Source organism: Eubalaena glacialis, chromosome 9 (genome assembly GCF_028564815.1).
Source record: "Eubalaena glacialis isolate mEubGla1 chromosome 9, mEubGla1.1.hap2.+ XY, whole genome shotgun sequence".
NCBI classification, from domain to species: Eukaryota; Metazoa; Chordata; class Mammalia; order Artiodactyla; family Balaenidae; genus Eubalaena; species Eubalaena glacialis.
In genome coordinates, this window is record NC_083724.1 from 3,861,300 (window position 1) to 3,885,276 (window position 23,977).

At 55.0% G+C, this 23,977-nt stretch overlaps 1 protein-coding gene across 3 annotated transcripts in view; it reads left to right on the forward strand.

The window, feature by feature from the left end:
* COL5A1 (collagen type V alpha 1 chain) overlaps window positions 1–23,977 on the forward strand; it is a 159,650-nt gene that overhangs the window by 23,333 nt on the left and 112,340 nt on the right. For all 3 annotated transcript variants that reach the window (XM_061199681.1, XM_061199679.1, XM_061199680.1), the window contains exons 2-3: window positions 17,160–17,327; window positions 23,215–23,428. In XM_061199681.1, the coding sequence (XP_061055664.1) occupies window positions 17,160–17,327; window positions 23,215–23,428 (382 nt within the window). The remainder of the gene's footprint in view (window positions 1–17,159; window positions 17,328–23,214; window positions 23,429–23,977) is intronic.

The window sequence follows — 23,977 nt, forward strand, 5'->3', positions numbered from 1 at the left end:
AAACAACAGAAATTTATTTCTCAAAGTTCTGGAGGGTGGGAAGTCCAAGATCAAGATGCCAGCCTGGTGGGGGGAGGACCCTCTTCCTGGTTCATAGCTGGTGCCTTCTCGTTGTGTCCTCACATGGTGGAAGGGGCAAGGGAGTTCTCTGGAGCCATCATCTTTGGGGTCAGGATTTCACTCTCTGGATTTTCGGGGGGACACAGACTTTCCTCACATTTTCCCCTTTTCATGGCTGAGCTCATGTATAGAAACAGTGTTGTGTGTGCCTTCCTTGTGGACACTTCCCGTGTCATTCATTACAAAGTCTTTGTAAGTATCTTCATGGCTTCCGACATTCCATCGGAGGCTTGCCTTGGAGTTCACTTAACTGGTCCTCTCATGTGGGATTTGGGTCATTTCCAGTTGTTTGTGTTGTAAATAACACTTGGATGGACATCTTCTGGTGAATCCTCTCTGATTGTTTCCTTAGGGTGGATTCCTAGACATTGACTCACTGCATCTGAGCACGAGAATGTTGTAAAGCCCTTTTACTGCAGCATTACGTTCCAGCCAAGGATGGGCAGTTACCGCCCCAGCTACTGTGCCCTGGCCACTGTTACCCTCAGGTGCTGAACCCAGGTGGACCCCATGTGATAGAACTGGGGTTACCCACCCCCCCCTGTAAGCCAATCACTCCCCCGTTTCTCCTCCTGGGAAGCAGCAGGAAGCTGTCGTTTAATGCCTGGGACCTGGCGTGACCGTTGCTGGGCCTGTGGCTCATCCAGGTCACTTGGGCCTTCCGGGCACTACAGTTTCCTCGTCTGGAGAATGGAGTGGCACTTCCTACTCTACGGGGTCGTTGGCAGAAGTTGGGTGATTAATAACAGTTATAATTCATGTGCATGCCTAGCTTTAGACACCTCCTCTCATGTAGTCAGAAAACCTAAGGGCATCTTCTAGAACCTACTAGACAGTCAATAGATGCTAGTTGTCTCCCCTCCCCTTCTCTCCCTCTCTCGGGCCACCTGTGCATTTGCTGAGTGCCTGCCGTGGCTGGTTGAGTGAACAGTGATATCGGGGTCCAGCTTGGTAGGATCTTCTCCCCACCAAGGAGGTCACATCGAATGAGTGTGCTTGGCGTCTACACTGGAGGACCAGGGAAGAGTGGGCTAGGGTGGGGCTCACATCTGGGGGGTGCTACAGAGATGGGTGCAAGATGGGGCTGGGCTGGGCTGGGGTGGGGCAGGTGTGGAGGAAAGGGCAGCAGTCTGCTCACCTGGTCTGGGGCAGAGGATGGGTTCTTGTCCGTGGATCTTCCAGGAGTGGAAACGGGCTCCGTGTAGCTCTGCACTCTTGCCCTTCACCCACTTCCGGAAGGTGGACGGAGCTTTCTGAGACGGTGACCGTGACCCCTGGAGAGCCTGCAGCTGTACACCCGGTGGAGCGGGGGGGGACTCTGAAATCTGGCTTCGTCACCCCACTGAGTGTGGGGCCCAGGAAATTCAGCCGGGACTGGTGGTACAGACTCGTGGGTAGTGACTGTGGAAGTCAGGGCTCGGTCCCGCTCCCTGTATGTGGTGCCTCCCAGGGGAGTTGGTGGAGTCCATGCACAGTTCATTTTGTGTCCACGTGGCTGGTTTTGAGGCCTAGTTAGAGTGTTTTGAAGACTTCCGTAGCTCTAGTGATTGAAAGATGCCTTCTGGTCCCGGGGGAAGCACTGTGACATATTTCTCTAAAGGTCAGAGTGACCCAGTGCAATGTTCTTTTCCTTGAATCACATAATTGAATAAAGTCATTTCATACATAGAACCACCTAGACACCAGGATCATTCTGCAGCCTGTGCTCTGAAAGCAGCTCCATTTGGGGCTGTGTGAGGAGCCGCACATTTGGGCGAGTGTGTGAAGGCGTTGATGGTCCAGGCAGTGGCTTTAATCTGGAGCAGGAAATAGTGCTTTGTGACATTTAATAGGTGTTAGACCATCTTCTATTTCCAAAGCTGGCTTTTCCAATGAGAATTTCAAGGCAAAGCCCAGCTGATGCCAGTGCTGGAAAATGAAGGAGCCAACAGACACGCTTGCCTTTGTCCACGTGTTAGTGCAAAAGGGTAGGGGCGAGCTGGCCAGGCCTGACGAAGGGGGCCCTGTGAGGACTCCTGGTGTGGGGTGGCCCACTTCAAATGTCAGACTCTGGGAAACATAGACAGTCCAGAGAAGTGCAAATGCAGTTTTGTCTTATAAAGACCAGTTAAACGTTGCCCATTATCAAGGCAAAGAACAAGAGATCTGTGACATCTTGCATTTTTAGGTAGACATGGAGAGAGGACAGTTATTTAATCATATAATGCCATTTCCTGCTGGACATCGATTGGCATTTATGATGCCATTAATTTGTCATACAAATACACGTCCATCATAGAATTGTTAAAATAAAAATCCGTCATCATCATCCCTTACTTGTTTAAACCATGGTGCTAATGATGCTGACACTATGGTGGTTTCTGTTAAGTGCAGCCAAATAAATTACTAATTGAACATTTTGATGTATTTATTTTCCAGTATTTTTTCTACACCTGCTTTTACAAAACTAGGATTACGTACTCCTTTGTAGTAGTTTTAAATGAAAAATATGATGAGTAAGTCTCTGTAAATGGGGAGTAAAAGGGGACTTCTTCAGTCTGATAAAGGATATTCATGTAAAATCCACATACCGAATGCTTTCCCCCCTAAGATCAGGCAAAAAGCAAGGATGTCTGCTCTCAGCACACCTATTCAATATTATATGGCAATCCTAGCCAGTGCAATAAGGCAAGAAAAGGAAATAAAAGGCATGTAGATTGTAAAGGAAGAACTAAAACTGTCTTTATTTGAAGACCACATGATTGTCTGTGTTAAAAATTCTAAGGAATTTACCCAAGAGCCTCTACAGCTAATAAGTAAGTTTAGCATGGTCACGGGAATCAAAATCAGTATACCAAAATCAGTCCTATGTCTAGATAGTAGAAATGAACAGTTAGAAATAGAAACTTAAACAGCCTTTACAGTAGCATCAAAAATATGAAATACTTAGAGATATATATGATAAAATACCTGAAAATTATAAAACACCACTTAGAGATATTAAACAAGATCTGAAGAATTGGATAGATATACCATTCTTATGGAAAAAAACACTTAATATTGTCAAGGTATCATTTTCCCTGAAATTGATCCACAGAGTCAGTGTAATGCCAGTTAAAATCCCAGCAGGCATTTTTAAAATGGATATTGACAAGATGATTCTGAAATTTATATGGAAATGCAAAGGACCTAAAATAACCAAAACAGTTTTGAAAAAGAAGAATACTGGGGGACTCATGCTGTGTGATTTTAGAAACTTTCATACATTATTGGTGGGAATGCAAACTGGTACAGCCCCTTTGGGAAACAGTCTAGCAGGTTTTTATAAAGTTAGTCATACACTTGCCAGAGGGACCCGGCAATTCCACTCCTAGGTATTTACCCAAGAGAAGTGAAAACATATGTCCATACAAAGACATGTATGTGAATGTTCATATGCCATTTATCACCCCATACTGGGGATAACCCACGTGTCCATCCACTGGTAGATGGATAAACAAATTGTGACACATCCATACAATGGAATACTACTGGGCCGTAAGACAAATGAATACATGAAACAATATGGATACAAAAGCATTATGTTAAGTCAAAGAAGCAGGCACAAAAGACTGTATAGGACATGATACTATTTATATGACACTGGAGAAAGGCAAAACTATAGAAACAGAAAAAAATTGGTGGTTGCCAGTGGCCAGTGGGTGGAAAGAAGGATGTAAGTTTTGACAAATGTATAGTCCTGTAGCCACCACCGTAGTCAGGATACAGAACATTTCCCTTACCTCGAAAAGTCTCCCATGTTCCTCTCCCCACCCCCTGGCTAGTTGGATGGGAGACAAAGGAGTCTTGATTGATTTAGATTTATTTAACTTCTAGTGACATTGAATATTATTTATTTGTTTGTCCCCTCTTTTTTTTTAGCTACAAGAGTTTCATATATATATAAATTGTATTTCTGTTACAAGTATCTCCTCCTCTTTATTGCTTGCCATTGTCGTGGTTATCTATTCCTGCATAACAACCACCCCAAAATGTAGCGTCTAAAGTCGAAAGCAATCTTTTACTTTAGCAATCTTAGTTTGCTTGTGACTCTGCACCTGGGGCAGAACCTGGCAGAGATGGTTTGTCTGCTTGCATGACGTCAGGTTGAGCGGCTTGGCTGGGGCCGGATGGTCCACTTCTAAGATGATTTTCCCACACGGCTGGCAAGTCGGTCCTGGTTGTTGGCTGGGAGCTTGGCTGGGGCTGTTGGCTGGGGGCCTGGGTTTCTCTTCCTATGGGACCCTCCAAGGGGCTGCTTGGGCTTCCTCACAGCATGGTGTCTGGTTCTAAAGAAGAGTATTCCAGACACAGGAAGTAGAGAGTGTCAGTTTCTTAAAGCCTAGATCCGTAAGCTAGCAAGCACGCATCACTTCCACCACATTCTATGGGTCACATAGTCACGGAGCCCACCTTCGTTAAAGGGAGGAGGCACAGATACCACCTCTTCATGGGCACTTGTGCTAAAGACTTTGTGGCCATTTTTAAACTGCCACACTTAAAACATATACTTTAGCATTTTTTGTTGTTGTTGTTAATAAAATGGTGCACATTTTAGGTGGATATAGACTTACAACATTTTTTGGGAGGAGAGGTACACAGAGAGGAGCAGACCCTCCCATTCGCCATTCTACCAGTTCTCAGCCCCTTCCCAGGTGTACCCCCTTCACTATTTGGCTGGTACTGTTCTGGGCATTTTCGTGTGTTCATTTACCTGGTGCGTTTTTAGATTACACAGACGTCTCTTATTTTAACATCCAAGGGATGGTGCTCTGTGAATGTTTGGTGACTTGCTCTTTTCCCTTAATTACATGTCTCGGCTGTCTTTCTGTGTCGGGCCATCTAGATCACCCCCCCTCCTGCAGCCTCTGCAGAGTATTTCACAGATGAGCCTCCCGACTGATGGGCATTTACCTTGTTTCCAGTTATATTACAGACGACACTGCCTTGGATGTCCTTGCATGTATACAAGCCTTTGTGCAGGATTTCCCCTCAAAGGGGGGGATACCAGGTCCATCTATGTGTACAGCCTAATTGGAATGCTGCAAAATTGCCACCCCCCGCCAAAAAAGGTTTCTCTCCCACTGGCGTTTATCTTGGATCCCCAGAAGGCACGTTCCCTTTGGACGTTGGTTGGTTTCAAAATGGCCGGTTGGTTGGATGTTCCTTCATTCACTATGCTGAGTGTCTGCCCCAGGCTAAGTTCTCTCCTCCGCTGTGATGAAGGGTACCACTGTCCCTTCTCTCAGGGAGCTCACAGGTGGGGAAGTGGCAGGGCTGCAGGAGCACCTGCTGCCGTCCAGGGCAGACTGGTGGGGAGCTGGGGTGACACGGAGGAGGCACAGACCCGCCCCGGTGTGCGGTGGCCTCTTGTTCTCCTGGGCCTTCATGAAGCAAAGGGGTCTCCTGTGGCCACCACTTTGACTTGTCATTGTAACTCTCGAGGGAGGGAAGGAGTCTGGAAATCCAGCGTTTTCGGTGCTGTTAATTCCAGCGGCCTTTCACGGCTTCCCAAGAGAGGCAGGAGGCCCGGGGGGGTGATGGAGCCGCTGTTGGTTGGGGTGTGCTAGCACTTGTTCCATCGTGGGTGTCACTGTCTCTAGTCCCGGGTCCTGAGGACTCCACTAACATGTGCAGGAAGCCCAGTCTCCTCCTGGGGACCCACCGGCAGCAAATGCACAGGTCAGTGCAACCAGGGCCCGGCCTGGCCTCTGCAGTGATGGGAGGGTGAGTCCAGAAACGGCCTGGACCTTCCCCACGTACCAAGGCGCAGTAGGCCTCGTAGAGCATCGCTGAGTGAATGAAGCCCGCGTGGCAGCTCAGGCCAGCCTCAGGGACAGGTCCTGCTGGTCCCTTTCAAGACGCTGTCTGGGGTGGGGTGGTCTGGTCCACAGCTGGTGCGGTTCTGTAATTGGCCCATACCCACGTCCCTCCTTTGGGCGAGGCCCTGGATGCAGAGGGGCCTCTGCCAGTGTGACCCCAGCTGGCCCGATGGCAGCCAGCCCTCCCTCTGGGCCTCCTGGAAGCAGGTGGGGCTGTGAGGAGCCTGCCCGAGCAAACCCAGCCAACCCCAGCATGTGGAATCTGGCGCTGGGTGCCATCTGCACCCCTTTCCTCCAGAACAAGGAGTGAAGTTACCTCTGAGGAAACTGAGATTAATCAGCTTGTTCCCCATCACGCCTGTGGACTCCGCTCCTGGACCGGCCCCTGCTGGCAGCGCCCGGCCCCCTCTGCCCTGCACCATCGTTGGCAGTCGGATGCAGGATTGATGTCTGTGGCCGTGTCTGTTCTGTTCATAACCTTTGAGGGTTGACAGGGGAGAGGAACGTATATACTCACACGTTTTTATAAAGGCAGGTGAAAAGCAGGGATGACCAATGAGAGGAAGAAGTGCGGAGTAAACGCAGGGAGAAGCTGGACACCTCCGTACTTCTTAGGGCTCCGGCCCCTCGGCTGTGACGTTTCCTCCCAGTTCGCAGTGGAGTCTAAGTCTGGTTGCAACACCCGCAGCTGTCAGGACGGTGGGAACGAGCCTGCTCTGTGTGGCCCGGCTCCATCCTGCCTGGATGTCCCCATGCTGCCCTGCTGGGTGAGGGAGCATCTGAGCCTGGAACATTCCTTGCGTGGCCCCAGACTAGCCGGAGAGGCCTCTGCCAGCTCCTGGCAGCCCCATCTTCCTCTCTGCTCCTGTTGCAGGGCTCCTTCCCAAGGGCTCTGCAGGTCACCTGGCCCTCGAGTGAGTCCTCGTGGGCGACATGACTTCTAAGTAACCGTGTGTATGCTGAGGGGCGGCCAGGCTAGACTGTAGGTGCCCCCAGGCTGGGTGGTGGCACCTGCATCCTTCTGAAACCTGCAGAGGCACCGCCAGCATCTGGGCTTAGTGTGGGATGATGTGGAGGTGCCAGGTGTCCTGACACTCAGGCCAGCGTCAACGAGAAGTGGAAGACGGCCATCACACCCCGGGGGAAGCAAGTTTCAGACGCGTCCCATCTCTCAACGCGGGGATGGGGGAGTTGCCTCCCCACTGTGGCCGCTCCCTGGTAACATTGTGTTTATAAGCAGGGCGATGCCCCCGCCAACTGACATTTCACCGTAAAATCTCCCAACCACCTGTCAAAAGCTTCTCAGAGCTCTTGACTTTTTGGCCAGGAGAGGAGAGCCGTCGGGCTGGGAGAGGACCAGGAGCCGGGTGATCAACAGTGTGTCCCAATTGCCAGGTCTGCCGCCTTACGCCAGGCCCCTGCTGGTGACGGGGGCTGGGCGGCAAGTCCTCTCTGTGGTCCGCTCTGCACTGCCTCGCTCCCTGGAGGACCTAGAGCCCTGAGCACGCACCCCACGTTACCCCCAGGCCGGCCCTTCTCGAGGGTGCAGAGCCAGGGTGCAGCTTTTGCCTCTGCTTGGGGAGGAGGTGGCCATGGAGTAAGACACACGCATCACCCGGGGCTTCACTTTTGGCCCAGAGGGAGAGTGAGGCCACTGGGGCAGGGAAGTGGTCAGGTGAATGGTTGGTATCTAAAAGCTTTGAGAAGTTAAAGTTTATCAACTGAATCTTCAAGATGACAGCATTCCTTCCTTCATTCACTCACTCATCCATCCATTTATCCTTGCATCCATCCATCCGTTCAGTCATCTGTGAAGTCCTGCTTCATCCGTCCTTCCTTTTTGTCATCTTTCCATTAATCATCTGTCCTTCTATTCTTTCTTCCATCTGTCCATGCATCCATGCATCCATCCATCCTTCCATCCTTCCTTCCATTCATCCATCATCCATCCTTTCATCCGTCCTTCCTTCCATCCATCCATCCATCCATCCATCTCTCCATTCATCCATCATCCATCCTTCCATCCATCCTTCCATCCATCCATCCATCCATCCTTCCATTCATCCATCATCCATCCTTCCATCCATCCTTCCTTCCATCCATCCATCCATCCATCCATCCATCCATCCATCCATCCATCCATCCATCTCTCCATTCTTCCATTCACTTCATCCCTCTGCCCACGTGTCCATCCTTCAGTGAGGGTTTACTGAGCATCCCATGTGGTACTTTGAAGAGACAAAGGAGAGGACTGTGTCTCTGAGATGCTTTCTCAGTTGATGTTCAGACCCGTATTTTGATGAGGTAGAAAGTAAAACAGGAGAGGCATCCTCTGACCTGTCGTTCTTCTCTGAGCCCGGGGTTTTGAGCTTCTCTCCCATCCCTTGACGGGGGAGGTTGAGGATCTTCTCTCCACCCGAGGCTTCCGCAAGGTCCTGAGCCTCTAGAAGGAGCAGGTTCTCTCTGCCCTGGAGCGACCTTGCCCACCTCATCACTGCTGCCGTGCTCTCTGCTGTTTCCTCCCTGGAAGGAGAGTGAGCGCGGCAGTGGTTTCTCTGGAGGTGTCACGGGGAGCATCCTGCCCTCTCTCCTCCCCGAAGTGTCAGGGAAGAAGGAAGACTTTGCCGCCAGACAGCTGTTTGCATCCCAGTAGGACCTGAGGTGACTCACCTGACCTCTCCCAGCCTGAGATTCCTCATCTGCAGAGGCAGGTGCCTACTTGGTGAGCCGTCTTGATGACTAAGGGAGCGGAGAGCCCAGGGCGTGTGGGCACAGTGGGAGCTCAGGGCCCAGCTGCCCCTCCCCCAGGCTGGGTGCCACCGCCCGCCAGCCCTGCCCCAGACCCCTGCAGCCACTGTCCTGGTGCTGCCTCCTTGCCAAGTGACCCCTCCCTGTCACCAGTGGTGACAGGGAGGCTCTGGATGGAACCCACTTTGCCCAGGGCCACATGGCCCACAGGGGGGTTGGGTCAGCGTCACGTGCACTGCACCCTAACCCGAGTGTTCTGTGTCACCCCTGGGGGCGCGGGGGAGGCCAAGTCAGACGGGTCTGCGGGGATGATGACACACAATGGTGCTGTCTCCTTTGGTAAAAATCCCCCCAGAAGCCCTGCTGGTGGGTCCTCAGCCCTTCTTCAGAAACGGAAAAATGGACCAGAGGCAAGGGACAAGCCCACTGTTACCAGGCCCCGTGGGCCCGAGCTGGGCTCACTGGCGGCCGTTCCTCGTCCCCAGGAAGCGACAGAGATGGACAGGAGGTCAGAGATGGTGTGAGGCAGGCGGGGTTTGAGCAGGGGATGGAGGGGCTCCCCTGCGCGGCGGGCAGGCCCCTCACGTCCATTCCCGCTGGGCCCCCTGGCGCAGGGCGGGCAGAGCTGGGCTCGAGTCTAGCCCTTCCATCCTCCAATCCGCCGCTCTCTGCTCTGCCGAGCCTCAGAGGCCTTCAGGCGGCCCCCTGGCCTGAGCAGGGCGGGTGCGCTGGGCACTGCACACCCCGGGGATGCTGCGCTTGGGCATCACGTAACGCGTGGCATGGGTGAGGAGCTGGCTGGCGAGCGTGGGCCCCCTGGGAAGGGCTGGGGTCAGAGGGCTGGGTGCCCTTGATGCCGGGAAGAGGAGAGGAAGGTTCTAGGGGACCCACCGAGGAGAGCTAAGGGCGGTGGTTTTTGTCAGCGCAGGAGCCTGTGAACTTGTGGCCACGGCCCAAGTTCCCCTGCGCTGGGCTCAGGTCTCTGCCCCTGTGACATCCCTGGGTGAGTGGCAGCCAGGGAAGGTCTGGCAGGGGATGGCCACCCAGTGTCCTGCCTGACCTGCCCCCAGCCCTCCCCTTTGCTTTGTTCCCACAGTTGGGTCATTGAAGAAGAATTTCATTCGGAGCCTCCAAAGCAGCCTGTTTGTTTTCCAACCTGCTGGGCTGACCTTCCCGACAGGGCCACGTGCTTTGTACCGGGGCCCCGCCAGGAGGGCTGGTGGGGAGAGGCCCTGGCCCGGGGTGAGGGGGGCCTCGGCTCCCTCCACCCCACTCACCGGCCGTCCCTCGGTCCTGTAAGAGCCATGACTCTTTTTTGCTTCCGGGAAGCGTAAGATGGGCTCTAGCAGGGACAGCAGGAAGGGCAGGTGTGTTTCCCGGGTGAGCCTGCTGGGCGCCCCACAAATGCAGGACAGATGCTCGCTGCGGTGGCAATTACCGTGAGGGCCGGCCGGGTGACAGGGCTTCAGCAGGGACACGCCAGGCCGGGCCCCTGCCTTCCTGAGGCTTGCAGCCCAGGAAGGCAGACCCGTCTCACGCAGGGAATTAGGTGTATTTATACCTAGGGAACGACAGACACACCAGGGCAGCGAGGGCAGTGAGGGCAGTGAGGCTGCGGTTTCGGGGCCCGTCACCAGCTCCGTCTTTCACCTGCTGGTGCCGAGTGGAAGGAAGTTCAGGGCTGGGGTGGGTCAGAAGCTGAGGGCGGCTCTGTACCAGCCTGCTGTGTGATCTCGAGATGGTCACACCCCTTCTCCACACAGATCCTTTTTCAGAAGAAATGTCATCAGCCTGGGTGTTATTTATGACCCCTTCTAGCTCTGAAATTAGACAGTTCAGAGAATTTTGAAGACATAATGGCGTTGACCTTGGAGTGAGCAAAAGCCTCTGCACCCCCGCCCCTCTGTCGGCCCCCCATCATGCACGTCCGGCTTGCTCTTCTCCAGCAGCCCCCAGACCCTGGCAGGACTTGGCCTCAGGCTCCGGGTCCAGAGGGCTCGGCACGGCAGATGTCGGGCTGTGTGCTTGGGAGGACAGGCCATGGAGCTCCAGGGTCCGGGAGGCCTGGGGAGTCCAGTGAGGCTACTGAGTCCCCTCAGCTGGGATCAGCACCGCTCCCCCTGGGGTGCCGGGGCCTCAAGCTGGCTTCACTTTACCCAGCAGCGCTGCCTGGAACCCGGGGTCTGGAGTGTCCTGTGCATGCGTCACCAGGGCCATGGCCTTCCCAGACCAGCGAAGGCAGGTATGGGATGGGGGCTGTGCAGACGGTGGGCGGGACGCAGGGGGCTGGGGACGAGGTCGCCTCCCCATGGGACTCGGTCATGGGTTACCTGGTGGAATCTCAAGGCGCATGGCAAGCAGTTCTGATGCATCACAGACTCCTGCCCGAGCCTCTAGGATGGAGGGGACGGTGACCAAACACACTGCCTGGCATGGGCTTCAAAGGCAGTCTTTACCGACAGCACGTGCTGGAGAATATTCATAGCTTATTGGGGGAAAAGCAGAAACAGGGGTGGAATTTGGGCAAGAGCCAATGCGAACCCTAGCAAGCCTCGTTCAGGAGGCCTGGCTCTCAGGACCTCGACCCAGCTCCTTCCCAGCACGTGGAACGGTAGTGTGTCCCCTGCTTGCAGCTCGGTGTCACTCCGAGAGTTAAGTCCAATGGGATGCGGTGACAGCACGCCAAGGTGAGGTAGCGGCAGTGTTCAAGTTGTCGTGTCCCCTTCTCCCTGCCTGTCATATGTAAGAGCTGTGGGTTTGCTTGCTTAGTCTGTTAACAAACGTGGCTGAGTGCCCGGTGTGTGCAGCAGCTTCTGCATGGCTGGTGACTAAGCTCCATCCGCACTGGTGGCTCCACCGCCCCGCCCCACTGCTATTCTGGTGTCCCCACTGAGAACTGGGGACATTAAATTTGGTGAATCATTAAACCATGGAAATGGCTCCCTCTCCCTGGGCCTCTGGGCTCAGGTGGGTCTTTCTGGCTGAGTCACTTTTGTTCTGAACCCACCTCCCACATCAAGCTCTGAGGGCTGAGGAGGGCTGGGGGGATGAAGTGCTGATGTCAGGACTTGGTGAAGATCCCCCAGCCCCGGGTGTTCTTGTGCCCTGGGGCTGGCAGAACACTGGTGGCATTGGTCGGCAGCGCCCGGCTGGAACATTCTGATACCGTTCTGAGGATGCGTCCTTTGTAGTTCAGGGTGGTGACCCCAAGTCCTCTCCCTACTTCCCCCCCCCGCCCGTTCCTGAAAGCGGGCTGTGACTCGGCGTTGTTGGCAGAGAAACATCCTTCCATGAGGGGCTCCCCTCGCAAAAGAGGAGCTGCTGAGCCTGAGGTGGACCCTCAAGCCTGGGCAGGCTGGCGCCCTGGGCTCAGTGGCCCCTTCCTTGCTCTGAGCACGGTGGAGGGGTGTCCGGAGGCCAGCTGACGACCAGAAACCCATTGACATTCCTGCTAAAGGCAGTCACCTGATCCCATCTGCTCTCCTAGGTGCTGGATGCCCTCGCCAACCCCCCGGCAGCTCTGCTAGTTCTGGGCAGGGGAGCGGAGCATTGGGCAGACGCAGTGATGCTGTCCCCGGCTGTGTCACCAGCCAGCTGGCTACTGGAGCTTGATTCTTCTCGGCGGGGTTGTGTGCCGTGTCCTCCAGGCTCACCAGCGTGGTTTCAGTCCTGCCATCTCTGGTTCCACATGCTGGGTCAGAGTGACCCACTGGTGGTCCAGGTCATAAGTGCCCCGGGCATGCAGCACGCTGCAGTCATTCTGCATGGCTGCTTTGGCATCTCGTGTCCTGCAGCTGTGAAATGAGGGCCGGCAGGACCCTGGGTGACATGGAGCTCCCTTATTCTGTTATTCTGTGTCCAGAGGAGCACAGGGCAGCTGACGTGTAGGGATGATTGTGGAAGTGCTTTTTGGGGGAGGCAGAGAGGTCATCTTTGTGTGGTTGGTGGAGACATTGCCATTGGCAGCTGGAATGTTTGACTGCTTAGCAGGCCAATTGTAAAATTTGTTTCTGGGACATCTACCAACTGATTTGCACCATTCACATGTGTATTGCTTGTTCATCCGTCCATCCATCCATCCATCCATCCATCCATCCATCCGTCCGTCCGTCTGTCCATCCATCTTTCCATCTTTCCATCCATCCGTCCATCCATCCATCCGTCTATCTATCCGTCCATCTGTCCATCACCCATCTATCTGTCCATCCACCTGTCCATCCATCCATCCATCTGTCCATCCGTCGATCCACCCGTCCATCCACCCGTCCATCCATCCGTCCATTTGTCCATCCGTCCACCCGTCCATCCATTCATCTGTCCATCCATTTTTCCATCCATCCATCCATCCGTCTATCCATCTGTCTGTCTATCCATCCATCTGTCTATCCATCCATCCACCCTGCACTTCTATATATATATCTTTATTGAAGTCTAGTTGTTTTACAATGTTGTGTTAGTTTCAGGTGTACAGCATACACTTCTATATTTGAGCTCCTCCTTTGTGCCACTGCTTTTCAGGGCCTTCATGCTGCCTTTCTGGCATAGGGCAACTGGAACTCAACTCTACATTTCCAAATCTTTCTCAGCTTCCCCCTTTCTGCCTTAAAACTGACCTCTCCGGCGTCCATTCCTTTACGGGTCTGGGGGTGTAATAGCTGGTTACATCTACGCGGTCTCAGGCAGGTTCAGTGCACAAGCAGAGAGGGAGCAGCAGGCCACTGTAGGGGAAGGAGACTGAGTGCAGGAATCAGGGGCTTACACAGCCACTGGCAGAGCAGGAGTGGTGCGGTCACCAGACCCCCCCCTCCCGACTCCTGGTCGCACCACCAGAGTGGGAGGGCACCCAGACTTAAAGAAGTCTGCAAATGTCAGTGGACCCCGTGACCCGGTCCCAGACCCTGCAAGAAGAGGGTTTCTTTCTCTCCCATTCCAGCTCCCCCTCTGAGTGTGGGACATAATTTTCATCCCGAGCCCTTCCCGCAGAGGAGTCTGGGAAATGTAGTTTTCAGCCGCCCAGGCTCCGCGGAACAGGAAGACACTGGAAGAGCCTGAGTGAGCCCAGGCCTGGCGGCCGCTGCTCCTGGGGGCTCCCAGCACGGGGGCGATCCCGGTCACGACCAGGGTTACGTGGAAGCCACCAGGCTCTGTTTCCACGAAGCCCTTGGAGCTGCCTTGTTCACGTCACCTGTGGTTCTCAGGTGGGGAGGGACCCCTGGTAGGGTGCACGGGCTGCACGGTCAGTTCCTTTTCTGTCTTCCCTGAACCAGTGGACCACGGTGATCCCCAGGGAGCCCCGGGATGTTCTCTGTTCGGAGGGAGGAGCCAGGAGAAGGGCTCTGGGTGTTGGGCTCTCGGGTTCCAGGAACTGTGCTGGGCTCATTGCTGCTATAGCTTCTCTCATTGGCCTCGAGAGAGGAAGTGGCCCTGAGATGTTCTCCCTGGGGGGTGATGCTGGGCTCAAGCCCCCGTCCACTTGTCCCCAAAGCTGGTGCTGTCTCCCCACGGAATTCTTGCCCTGATAGAGGAACCAAGGCTCCAGTTCAAAGAGGGGGTCTCTGGCGTCACCAGGGATGAGAGACCATGGAAGCCATTACCACACCTTTTATAAAATGAAAAAAATACGTTTTTAGCTCTGGCACAAGCAGGAGGGGTGGCATTGGGCCTGGAAATGTTGATGGCCTTTTCAGCTTGTTGCAACAGAGGTCCATAAACATGGCCTGGAAAGCTTCTGGGAAACAGCTCTCTCTGCTGGCCATGGAAGACGCAGGTCCACAAGCCTGGGCATCTGGGAAGAGCATCACGGCTATTGGGATGTGAGTCCCAGACGCCCAGCCTGGATCTTTGATGCCTCTCCTGGCCACAGCCGATCTTGGAGCCGACCATCTCAGAGATGAGCCAGAGCTTGGCTGTGTCACAGGGCAGGTGAGCCAGCGGCTGGCACGGCCATCTCTCCCCATAGGCCAAGTCGAGGCCCTGGGCTGTGCCAGGCACCTGCGTCTGGCTCTGCTTCTGATGTCAAGTGGACAAGCTTCTGGTGGGGGGGGGGTGGGGGGGGAGGGGTCGCTGGTGCCGAGCGCTTCGGAGGTGCCACCCACGCGCAAGGGGCTGACCCCCCTGTGTGGGGGGAGGGCTCTGGGCAGGAGCTTGAAGCCACCCAGGGGAATCAGAGAGGCCCTGAGAAGCAGCAACTCTACTCGTGGTGGACGCCAGCCTGGACCAAGGGTGTCCTGGGTCCCTACCGTGCCCCTCCCTCTGCAGGGGTGGGAAATCCTCACCCCCCAGGTTTCTGGTCCCTTGATGGAAGTGACAGAGGTGTGCAGCAAAGCCAAGTTGTAGAAATGACACCGCTGGAACAGGGGCCCTCAGAACCCTGGAATCTGGGCAGTACAGTGCCTTGCAGGGAACTGTGGATGGGGCCGGGGGTTGGTGTGTGTTTAGTGATGGAGAGCAGCTTCAATTCGCTTCCACCCTGGTCCCCCTCAGAGCCTGGCCCAACCTGCCGTCCTGTCCTCATGCCCAGCTCCTCAGGGTGGGAGTGGCCTACAGGGCACCGTCCCCCCTTCCCTCTGGCACCGTCCACCATGCCTGCGCTAAATGCCCCGCCCGGCACCTGCTCCCGTTCCAGGCTTCCATCTGGGTGATTCTCTTGTTAAGGACTTGCCTGGACAAGCAGCGGGGCTGCATGGCCACCCACCCCCCACGGTTGTGCTGGGCTCCACATGCAACAACTTGGCTGCAGGATTGCTCAGAACCCGGCCGAGGGGAAACCGGCCTTGGTGGTCCTTTCTCACTTCCAAACCCTCCTTTAACCCTTGTTAAAAAGGTGGGACCTTCCTCTTGAGCGAGTCCCAGGCATGTAACGACCCTCTGGGGAGGAAGGTCAGTGGGCCGGGGAACTGAATAGTTGAGCCCAGAGATCCCAGGGGCAAGCTTGTGTCAGCCCGCTGTTGCACCCAGCAGTGGGTGTGGACTTTTAGTGGCAAGTGTCAGAATCTAACCCAAATTGGCATAAGCATGACGACAACCTGTTGGTTTGTGTAGCTGAGTTTTCTTCAGGCACAGCTTGATCCAGGAGCCCAAGCTGTGTGGCGGGAGTCTGTCTGTCCACATCCTCAGACAGGCGCTCACCCCACCCCCAGAAGACAGCCACCTGCAGCTGCAGGTTCGTCATCCGTGTGTGAAGCCAGCAGAGCAGAGAGGAAAAAGCCTCAGGATGGAGCTTCCTTGGCCTGGTCCAGTCACACGCCCAGCCCTGGACCAAGCCCCTGGGGCAGGGTGGTGCTGTGCTCTGATTGGCCAGGGAGGCCCACGTGCCCCAGGGGAGGGGGTGTGGCAGCCCCACCCACACCCACATGGATAGGCGGGTGCTGGCCACTGGGTTCCCCAAAAGCCCAGCTGCACAGATGTTGTGTCACGCTGACTCCAAGTTCGAGTTTACTTTCTCTGCCTGGACTCCCAGGACTCTTGTTTGTAGTAACATGAGCTGAACTTCCCATGCAAAACTGACTTTGTTTAGGGCGGGTGGGGGGCGGGGCGTGTGGATCGCAAGCCTGTGGTCCTCACAGCCTGGAGGTCTGGGGTCTTTCTGATGTGGTTGGGGCATGTGCAGGCACATGGAGGCTATGTTTTGCATTTGTGGGGGACGGTTGAGCTCACCAGAATGCCAGCTTCTCCCCTGCCATCAGGGGCTGCTCCCTTCTCTGCGGGGCCCTGGAGGGAGGTCAGGAACTTTCCAGAAGGGGTGCAGGGCCCCGCCCCTCTCTTGCTCTTGGTTCTGCGCTGTCTTGCCCTGTATGCGCCGGTCTTCTGGGGGCAAATAGAATCTGGCTATCTGTGTAAACTGTTATGGGAAAATTACATTTTAATTGGATGAGGATGGGGGATAAAATGTGCCAGGGGCATGCCCGCTGTTCTCAGTGGCACTCAGGAGGGGCACGCGCTCCGGCAGTTACATAACAGATTTCATGAGCTGTCAGTCACTCCCGTTTCGTAGGACTGGCCTTGGTAAAGCTGCTTCCATCAGCTGTGGGATCTAACACCACCTTTCAGCTTGTGTTTGGGGTGGGTCTTCTGTGATACTAATGAGGAGAGGTGTCGGGAGCCCGGGGCTTGTATGGCACTTGGGGAAAAAAAAGAGCAACGTGAATGCAAAATCAGGGAGGCTTTGCTGCTGGTGGGCGGCTGCTTGCAGGGACCAGGTCGGGAACATTTCTGGCCGTGTGCATTTCTACAAAGTGGGGTGTCCTGCCCCCAAGAGCACCCGGTTTCTGAGCTGATCCCTTGGTATCTATCTTCTGAGTGTCAGAGATTGAGGTGAGGGTGAAGGGAGGTGGTGAAGGTTGGTTTCCAGTTCATCTAAACCCTCTGGGGGCTCACCCGAGGGGGGGCCTGCCCCGTGTGCCCTCCCTTCCTGCCCGTGGCTAACCCCGCACCTCCTCTTTGTCCTTTCAGCTCAGCCAGCAGATCTCCTGAAGGTTCTAGATTTTCACAACCTGCCTGACGGAATAACCAAGACCACAGGCTTTTGTGCAGCACGGCGATCTTCCAAAGGCCCGGATGTTGCTTACAGGGTCACAAAAGATGCCCAACTCAGCGCGCCCACCAAGCAGCTGTACCCTGGTAAGAGACGGCATGTGTGCCTGGTGGGGTGCGGCTCCATCTCCCGCCCCCAGCCGGGGAGCGGAGCCGGGAGCTGGCGGGGTGGAGAAATGTGCTTGGTTTTCCGCGAATGAGCCTGGTTCGAGGTCAGGACAGTGAAAACACAACCCGGCACCCCTCACCGTCCACCACCAAAGGGACAGTGGGGCCTCGTCTGTTCACACTGCTTCTCCAAGCAGATGTCTCTCCAGCTGTGGACAGGCTGTCAGGACTCCAGAGGCGAAGAGGAGATGGATGGTTCCCGGGTGACGGGGTTAAGAGAAACCCTGGGGTCACGGGAAAGGAAACGCTTCCAGACAGAAGCTTAACCGGGGGCGAGGACGTTAAGAGACACATGAATCAGACGTCATGGCTCCCAGCAAGAGAGTGCAGGCTTTTAATGAGAATCAATTGCCAAGTGTCACATCGCTGCTTTTAATTACGTACCCAGAGCGGGAAGTGATGTTTGCTGCTCGGATGCGGCATCCGAGTGGTCCCTGACTGCCCCCTTCACACCCTCGGGGCCTATATCTGGACCGGCTCACTAGGCCCAGGTTTGATAACCTCTCCCTCCACCTCAAAGGAGTTCTTCCTGACTCACATCAGAAAGGGCCCAGGGGACCTTGGGCAGATGACCTCACCTCAGGAGATGTTTCGTAATAATTAGAAGACCGTACATCATCTTTTTGGTGACTGCATGCACCCGGGACGTTGAACCCTGAATCAGGCAATCTTTTGACAAGTAATGGTGTCTCTGTTTTGTCACATCGCCACTGGGTCCCAGAAGGATGCACGCCTTCAGGGGCTGCATTTTGCTCCCTCTAACCCTTTCACTCATAACTCTCTGCTTCACCCCAGCTCTTTTCTCAGCTTTCCTTTAAATCCAATGGGGACTTTTAAGGGTTTGTCTCTGCGAGAGAGGCTGGGTCTTCTCTTTCCAGGAATGCCATTTGGGGTTGGTGAGATCTGTCCGGGGCCCTGAGCCTCCTCACTATCTTAAAGAGCCCCCCACTTTACCACCTTTGGGAGCCAGACATTCCCCTTCCAGAGCGTTTGACCATCACTGAAGACAGGGGTCACTGCCAGGGCTCCTGGGTGACTCGCCACAAAGAACCGCGGGGATTTCACTTTCCCGCACGGCCAGAGGAGTGTTTCTTATCCTTTCTTGGGGCCAGCGTATCTTTTAGAATCACCCAGAAGTTGTCTGCTCTCCTGCCCCGAGTCCCCAGTTTAGAATTCCTGTCCTAGGGGGACTGAGGGGCTGGGGGCAGGGGAGGCTTGTGAGAGCTGATGGCCCCAGACAATGGTGGCTGCACTTTGGGACAGACACCCACTGCCTGACATGTGTGTGACGTGATCACTTTCCAAGGCCGTCCTATGGAATTAGGTGTCCTACCTCGAGGTCATCTGTAGTTGCTTTGCTGACAGTTAGTTTCATCTGATCCCTGCCACCCAATTCAGGGTCACAACCAATTCATTGGAGTTAGTATCCCTGCCCGCCCCCCCCCCCCCGACTCCGGTTATCTTGGGGTGAGAGGTATCAGAGGGTCTCAGAATACAGGCCAGTTATTGGAGATCTGGTATGAATGCCTCAACAGCCAGACAGGGATTTTTTTTTTTAAGCCCACATTTTTCCTAACCTCTCAAATTAGGATCTTGATTAGATACTCAAAGAGTTTAAAAGGCCGTTACAGGGCCTTCTAGCCATCATTAGCTTATGGGGTACAATGGGTCCATATATAACGATCATCTCATTAATGCCAAATAAAACTGGAGGTCCTTGGGGATGATTTAAGTGGGAACTTCTAGGGGGTCTTTTCTGCAGGCCCCAGGGTTGATGAAACCACACAGCCTCTCTGGCCTTTCCTCTCTTGGAAACCTCGGAAGGGGCACCCACCTGTCTTGCTTTTTGCTTGGATGCTGGCCTCCTGGGGAGCCGTGGCGTCTGGCTGCGTTTTAGACACTGTGTCTGCTGGGCAGCTGCAGAGGGAAGGGGTGGTGTGGTCAGGTGGCTCCAGCCAGGCCAAGGCCATGGTGGCCTGAGTTGAGCATAAACGTTTTAAACGTCTCAGTGCAAAGGAGGTCCGGGTCCGGGTGACCTGTCCGTAACGGGAAAACCCCCATCATTCTCCCGAGAGGCCACCTGGATTCTCCGGGGATACAGGCGCCCCTGGGCAGGCCGGGTGGGTCTGGGTCGTGGATGAGGACTTGGGGGCCAAAGCTGAGCAGGTATCTGGGAGCCTTTGTAGGACCTGTCCCCCTTCCCCAGCCCAGACGCTGGCCTCACCCAGTCATTGATTGTCCCGCTTTGTACAAGATCGCCTGCGATCCAGGCCGTTTCTTTTGGGGAAATCAAGGTTCCTTGGGCTGGGGTTCTTCAGAGGACTTGCCCCCTTCCCAGCAGGTGAAGAGAAGCAGTTTGGTGTTGCCTGCACTTGCCAGCAAGACGGGGCCTAGTGTTCCTCCCCGATCCTAAGAGGATTTTCTAGTCTTGCTTAGAGCCTGTAATCCGGGTTCTGAATCAGTAGGACCAGGAGTGCAACTCCAAGTTACTGACCTTGACGGTTGGCGCTGGGTGGTCCTGACGCTGGGTAGACCAGGCCGTAAGGACTAAAGCAGAACCCGGGACGGTGACGCTTTGTGGGAAGTGGAGGCCACCAACAAACCAGAGAGGGTTGCACAGCTTGCCTGGAGGGGGGCGTTTCCTGGGCCTCATCACCCTCTGCCTGCGGGCGTGGGGGGCAGCACGTCAAGGTAAGGCTGGCCTGAGACCCTAGAAGAAGCTGTCATGGGCCCTCCCTGAATGCAGGAGGCAGGCGTGTCCCATGAGGCTGCCCCAGCCCCTGGAGGTGTGCCCCTGTGTCCCGGAATCACGGGCCTGCTGCCATCACCCAGGTCCAGCCATCCCCTCCGAAGACATCCAGGCAAGGCAGCCTCCCCGTGGTCACGCGGCCCCCTCCTCTGTTCTCCTGCCTAGGATTGGGGTCCTCTCCCCATTTCACCCTCCCTCTGGTAACCTCGGGGCTGCTGAGACTCCCTTCCTGCTCAGGATCTGAGATGGGGCCTGGCATAGTTATGTCTCCCACTCACTCTTCCGCCTTCACTCCAGGCCTGCCCTCCACCGTGGGGCGGGACCTCCAGAATCAGCCTGTGTCCAACAGAACATATAACTGTTGGCTTAGTAGGGTTCAGTTTAATAGCAAATGCACTTATTAAACGCCCACTGTACACCTAAACTGCTCCGTGCCTTTGGGCTTCAGCCCAGGTGGAAAGAAAATGGTCTAAGGAAGTAACCGGGCCTCTTGCTGAGCTCACCCCTCAGTTTTGACTTTTCTCTGAGAAATAAAATATGAAACGTTGGATAGCAGGCGAGTTTCTCCCAGACAGTGTAGATTATAAAGCGTGTCAGCGTCCGGCTCATGTCCAGATGAGAATGAACGGTTTCTAAAGTGACAACAAATCCTTTGTTGTTTTGCCAGGAGAGAGATGAATATTAAACGTAATTTCTCCTTTCAGCTTATCTGAGCTGAGAACGTGTGTTATGTAGCGATTTAAAAATTGGGAGGCAGCGTCTGAATGATTCGGGAGCGAGGGGGTTCGTGGTTCTGGGTGGTGCGTCACGCTGCAGGGAGGGGGAGGGGCCCTGGGGGAGGGGCCCTCCCATGTCCACTCTTCTCGTTATCTGAGGTAGGAGGGTGAGTGTAAGAGGCGTGGAGTCATCACGGGGTGGGGACGGGAGGCAGGCTACCCTTTGAGATGAGAGTGAGGGGGTCACGGACTCACATGGTGATTGAAGTCCATCCTGGACGTGAGCAGGGACCTCTGAGATGCTTGGGGTCAGACACCACCCTGGGCCCCTTAGTGCCCGCTCACCCCCAGGGACCAAAGGGCCACCACCGAGGTCCTGCCACTGGCCTGGCCTGGGTCTCCCCCGGGGCCTGCACGCAAACCCCCTCCCCTACCACGGCCATTCACTCAGGCCGGGGTCTCTGATTCCCTCTCACATCCCACGTTTGGAGGGCAGCGTGGAGGGACAGCTGTGACGGTAGTGACCTCCACGGACCTCTTTCCAAATGGCTTCCTGTCTGTGGAAGGGCAGCCTGAGTTGGTTCCTCAATGAAGCCAACCTTTCCTCAAACAGATGACCACACTGACCACCTTACCCTCCACCTGGACCTGGCAAACTTTGCTGGATATGGTGGCGCTCAGACATTTGCTGCACATCTGCCCCTTGATCAAACTGTTCCTGCAGCCTTTCCCTAACAGCACATGGCCAAACCTACCCCCTCTCCGGGAGTGGAGGCATCCAGCTGGTTCCCGCCCCGGGGGATGGGCTGGGCCACGGTGCTGAGCACAGCAAACAGACCCCAACTTCTAGCTCCTTAACACGGGGCCGGATCCCGCCCAGGCTGTGAGCCTTGGGCCTTTCCAGATCCGCACCTTAGCCAGAGCTTTGGGGGCCATGAGATGGATTTCTCCACCCGCTCTCCATCACGGCCTTGAAAACTCACACAACTCTGTTGGCCTTTGGGGTTTGGTTTCTCTGCCTGAAGCTGCCGTGGCCCCTCTTGTCCTCACGCTAGAGAGACCGTGTGTCTACCCTGGGTCCTCCAGGGGCTGCAGGGGCAGTTCTTTTCGTGGCACCCCCCCTCCCCTCAGCAGGGCATCCGCAGCGCTCACCACAGGGACCAGAAGCAGAGCCCAGCTGCCCCGCCGTGCAGCAGTTCCGCCAGCAGAGGGCGCCCAAGGATAGCATCCCCACTGGAAGCTGCACTGAGCTCCGCTCTGCCACGTGGGCCATCTGGTTGACCTTGTTACAGTTCTAAAGAAGGGGTGGGTCTGATGATGGGCTCTGTCCTTGCCCAGGACCCTGGGCTGGGCTTCAGCGCTCTGCAGCATGCTGGGCGTGAGGCAGCTTCAGCCGCAGGGCCTTGTCCTCCCTCTGTCGGGTGTCCCTGTTGACACCCCTCGGGCTCGCTTCTTTGGCCTGGTTCTGAGAAGCACAGTGACTTGGGTTGAGCCTTCCTGGCTGTGCATCGATAGCCCAGCTCGCGTGTCAGCCCCGGGCCCTCGCTCTCGGGGGAATTGCAAATTGCACACAGACAGAACCAGGATGGAAGGAAGGAGGGGGCTGAGATTTCCTCTCCCGTCCGTGGAGGCAGGGCGTGAAGGGCGTGCGTGTGGAGGATTCTGGAGCAGCCTTGTGCCCTCGGCAGAGCCAGCGCGGGTCTGGCTTCTAATGGCCTCAAATTGTTTCTGGCCTGTGTTGTAAGGAACTCTCCCTCCCACCAACATACCAGGGTTTGGGTTTTCCTTTTTAATTTGAAGTCTTTTGATTTATTTTACTTTTTCTCTGATTTGCGTGTCAACCAGGAAATGTCAGAAAGTGCAATTCTAGTCTTGATCCCCTGCCTCTTGCCTTCCTTCCCCTCTTCTCTCTCTCCTCCTTCCCTCCAGAGGGCGGAAAATGAGACACACTCTGCTAGGCACAGCTTTAGGCACTGCGGAGGGTAAAAGACGCATCTGAAACAGTGCCTGCCCAGAGGAAGCTCACATTCTAGAAAGTTCTAAGAAGGATTTATACATAGATGTATTGAGGTGTGGGAACTGAAAAAGATAGCATTGAAGGCTCACAGTTGGAAGGACCAATCAGGTTTGCATTTGGACTGAGCCTCGAAGGGGGTAGGTTTGACCATGTGGTGTTAGGGGAAGGCTGCAGGAACAGTTTGATCAAGGGGCAGATGTGCAGCAAATGCACCACCATATCCAGCAAATGTTGTCAGGTCTCTGAGCTGGTTTGTTTGCAGAGAGCTGTGGCTGGGCATGGTTGGGGGCTTCCCGACTGCCTTATCTCTGTCCTCTGTTCCAGCATCTGCATTCCCCGAGGACTTCTCCATTCTAACCACTGTGAAAGCCAAGAAAGGCAGCCAGGCCTTCCTGGTCTCCATCTACAATGAGCAGGGCATCCAGCAGATCGGCCTGGAGATGGGCCGCTCTCCGGTCTTCCTCTATGAGGACCACACAGGGAAACCGGGGCCGGAGGACTACCCCCTCTTCAGAGGCATCAACCTGTCAGATGGCAAGTAAGTGGCACCACTCAGCAACCCACTCCTTCTCCTGCTGGAGGGTCGGGGCAGGTCACCTAAAGCCCCCAGCCGAACTGGGGACCTTATAGCATAATGTGCTTTATAGCAGGATGGTGCTGACATGCCCGCAGGTCGGAGAGAGCACTGGGCTTGGAGTCCTGGGAGCTGGGTCTTGGTCTGGGCTCATCCTCTGTGGCTCTGGGGAGGCCTTCTTCTCCCTGGGCCTCCACGTCCCCTTTGTAAAATGCACTAAGCTATATCAAATGCTAGCCTCTTAGTATCCGAAGGGACACGGGAGACTGTGTAGTTATCCCCAACTTCTTCCAGAAAGGATTTAAGGTATCCTTAAGGATACAGACACAAATGTGAGAGTGAATGATTTAAAAAAAAGAAAAAGAAGTCAGGTCTTTCCAGAATTCTCTGTTGGATGCATCCCTAAACCCCGGTAGTTTGAAATTAATTGGCTGACACGTCTGAGGCCACATGCTGTGATCCTTGAAGACCTCAGGAGATGATTTCTGCATATCTAATTGAGAGTTTCACATA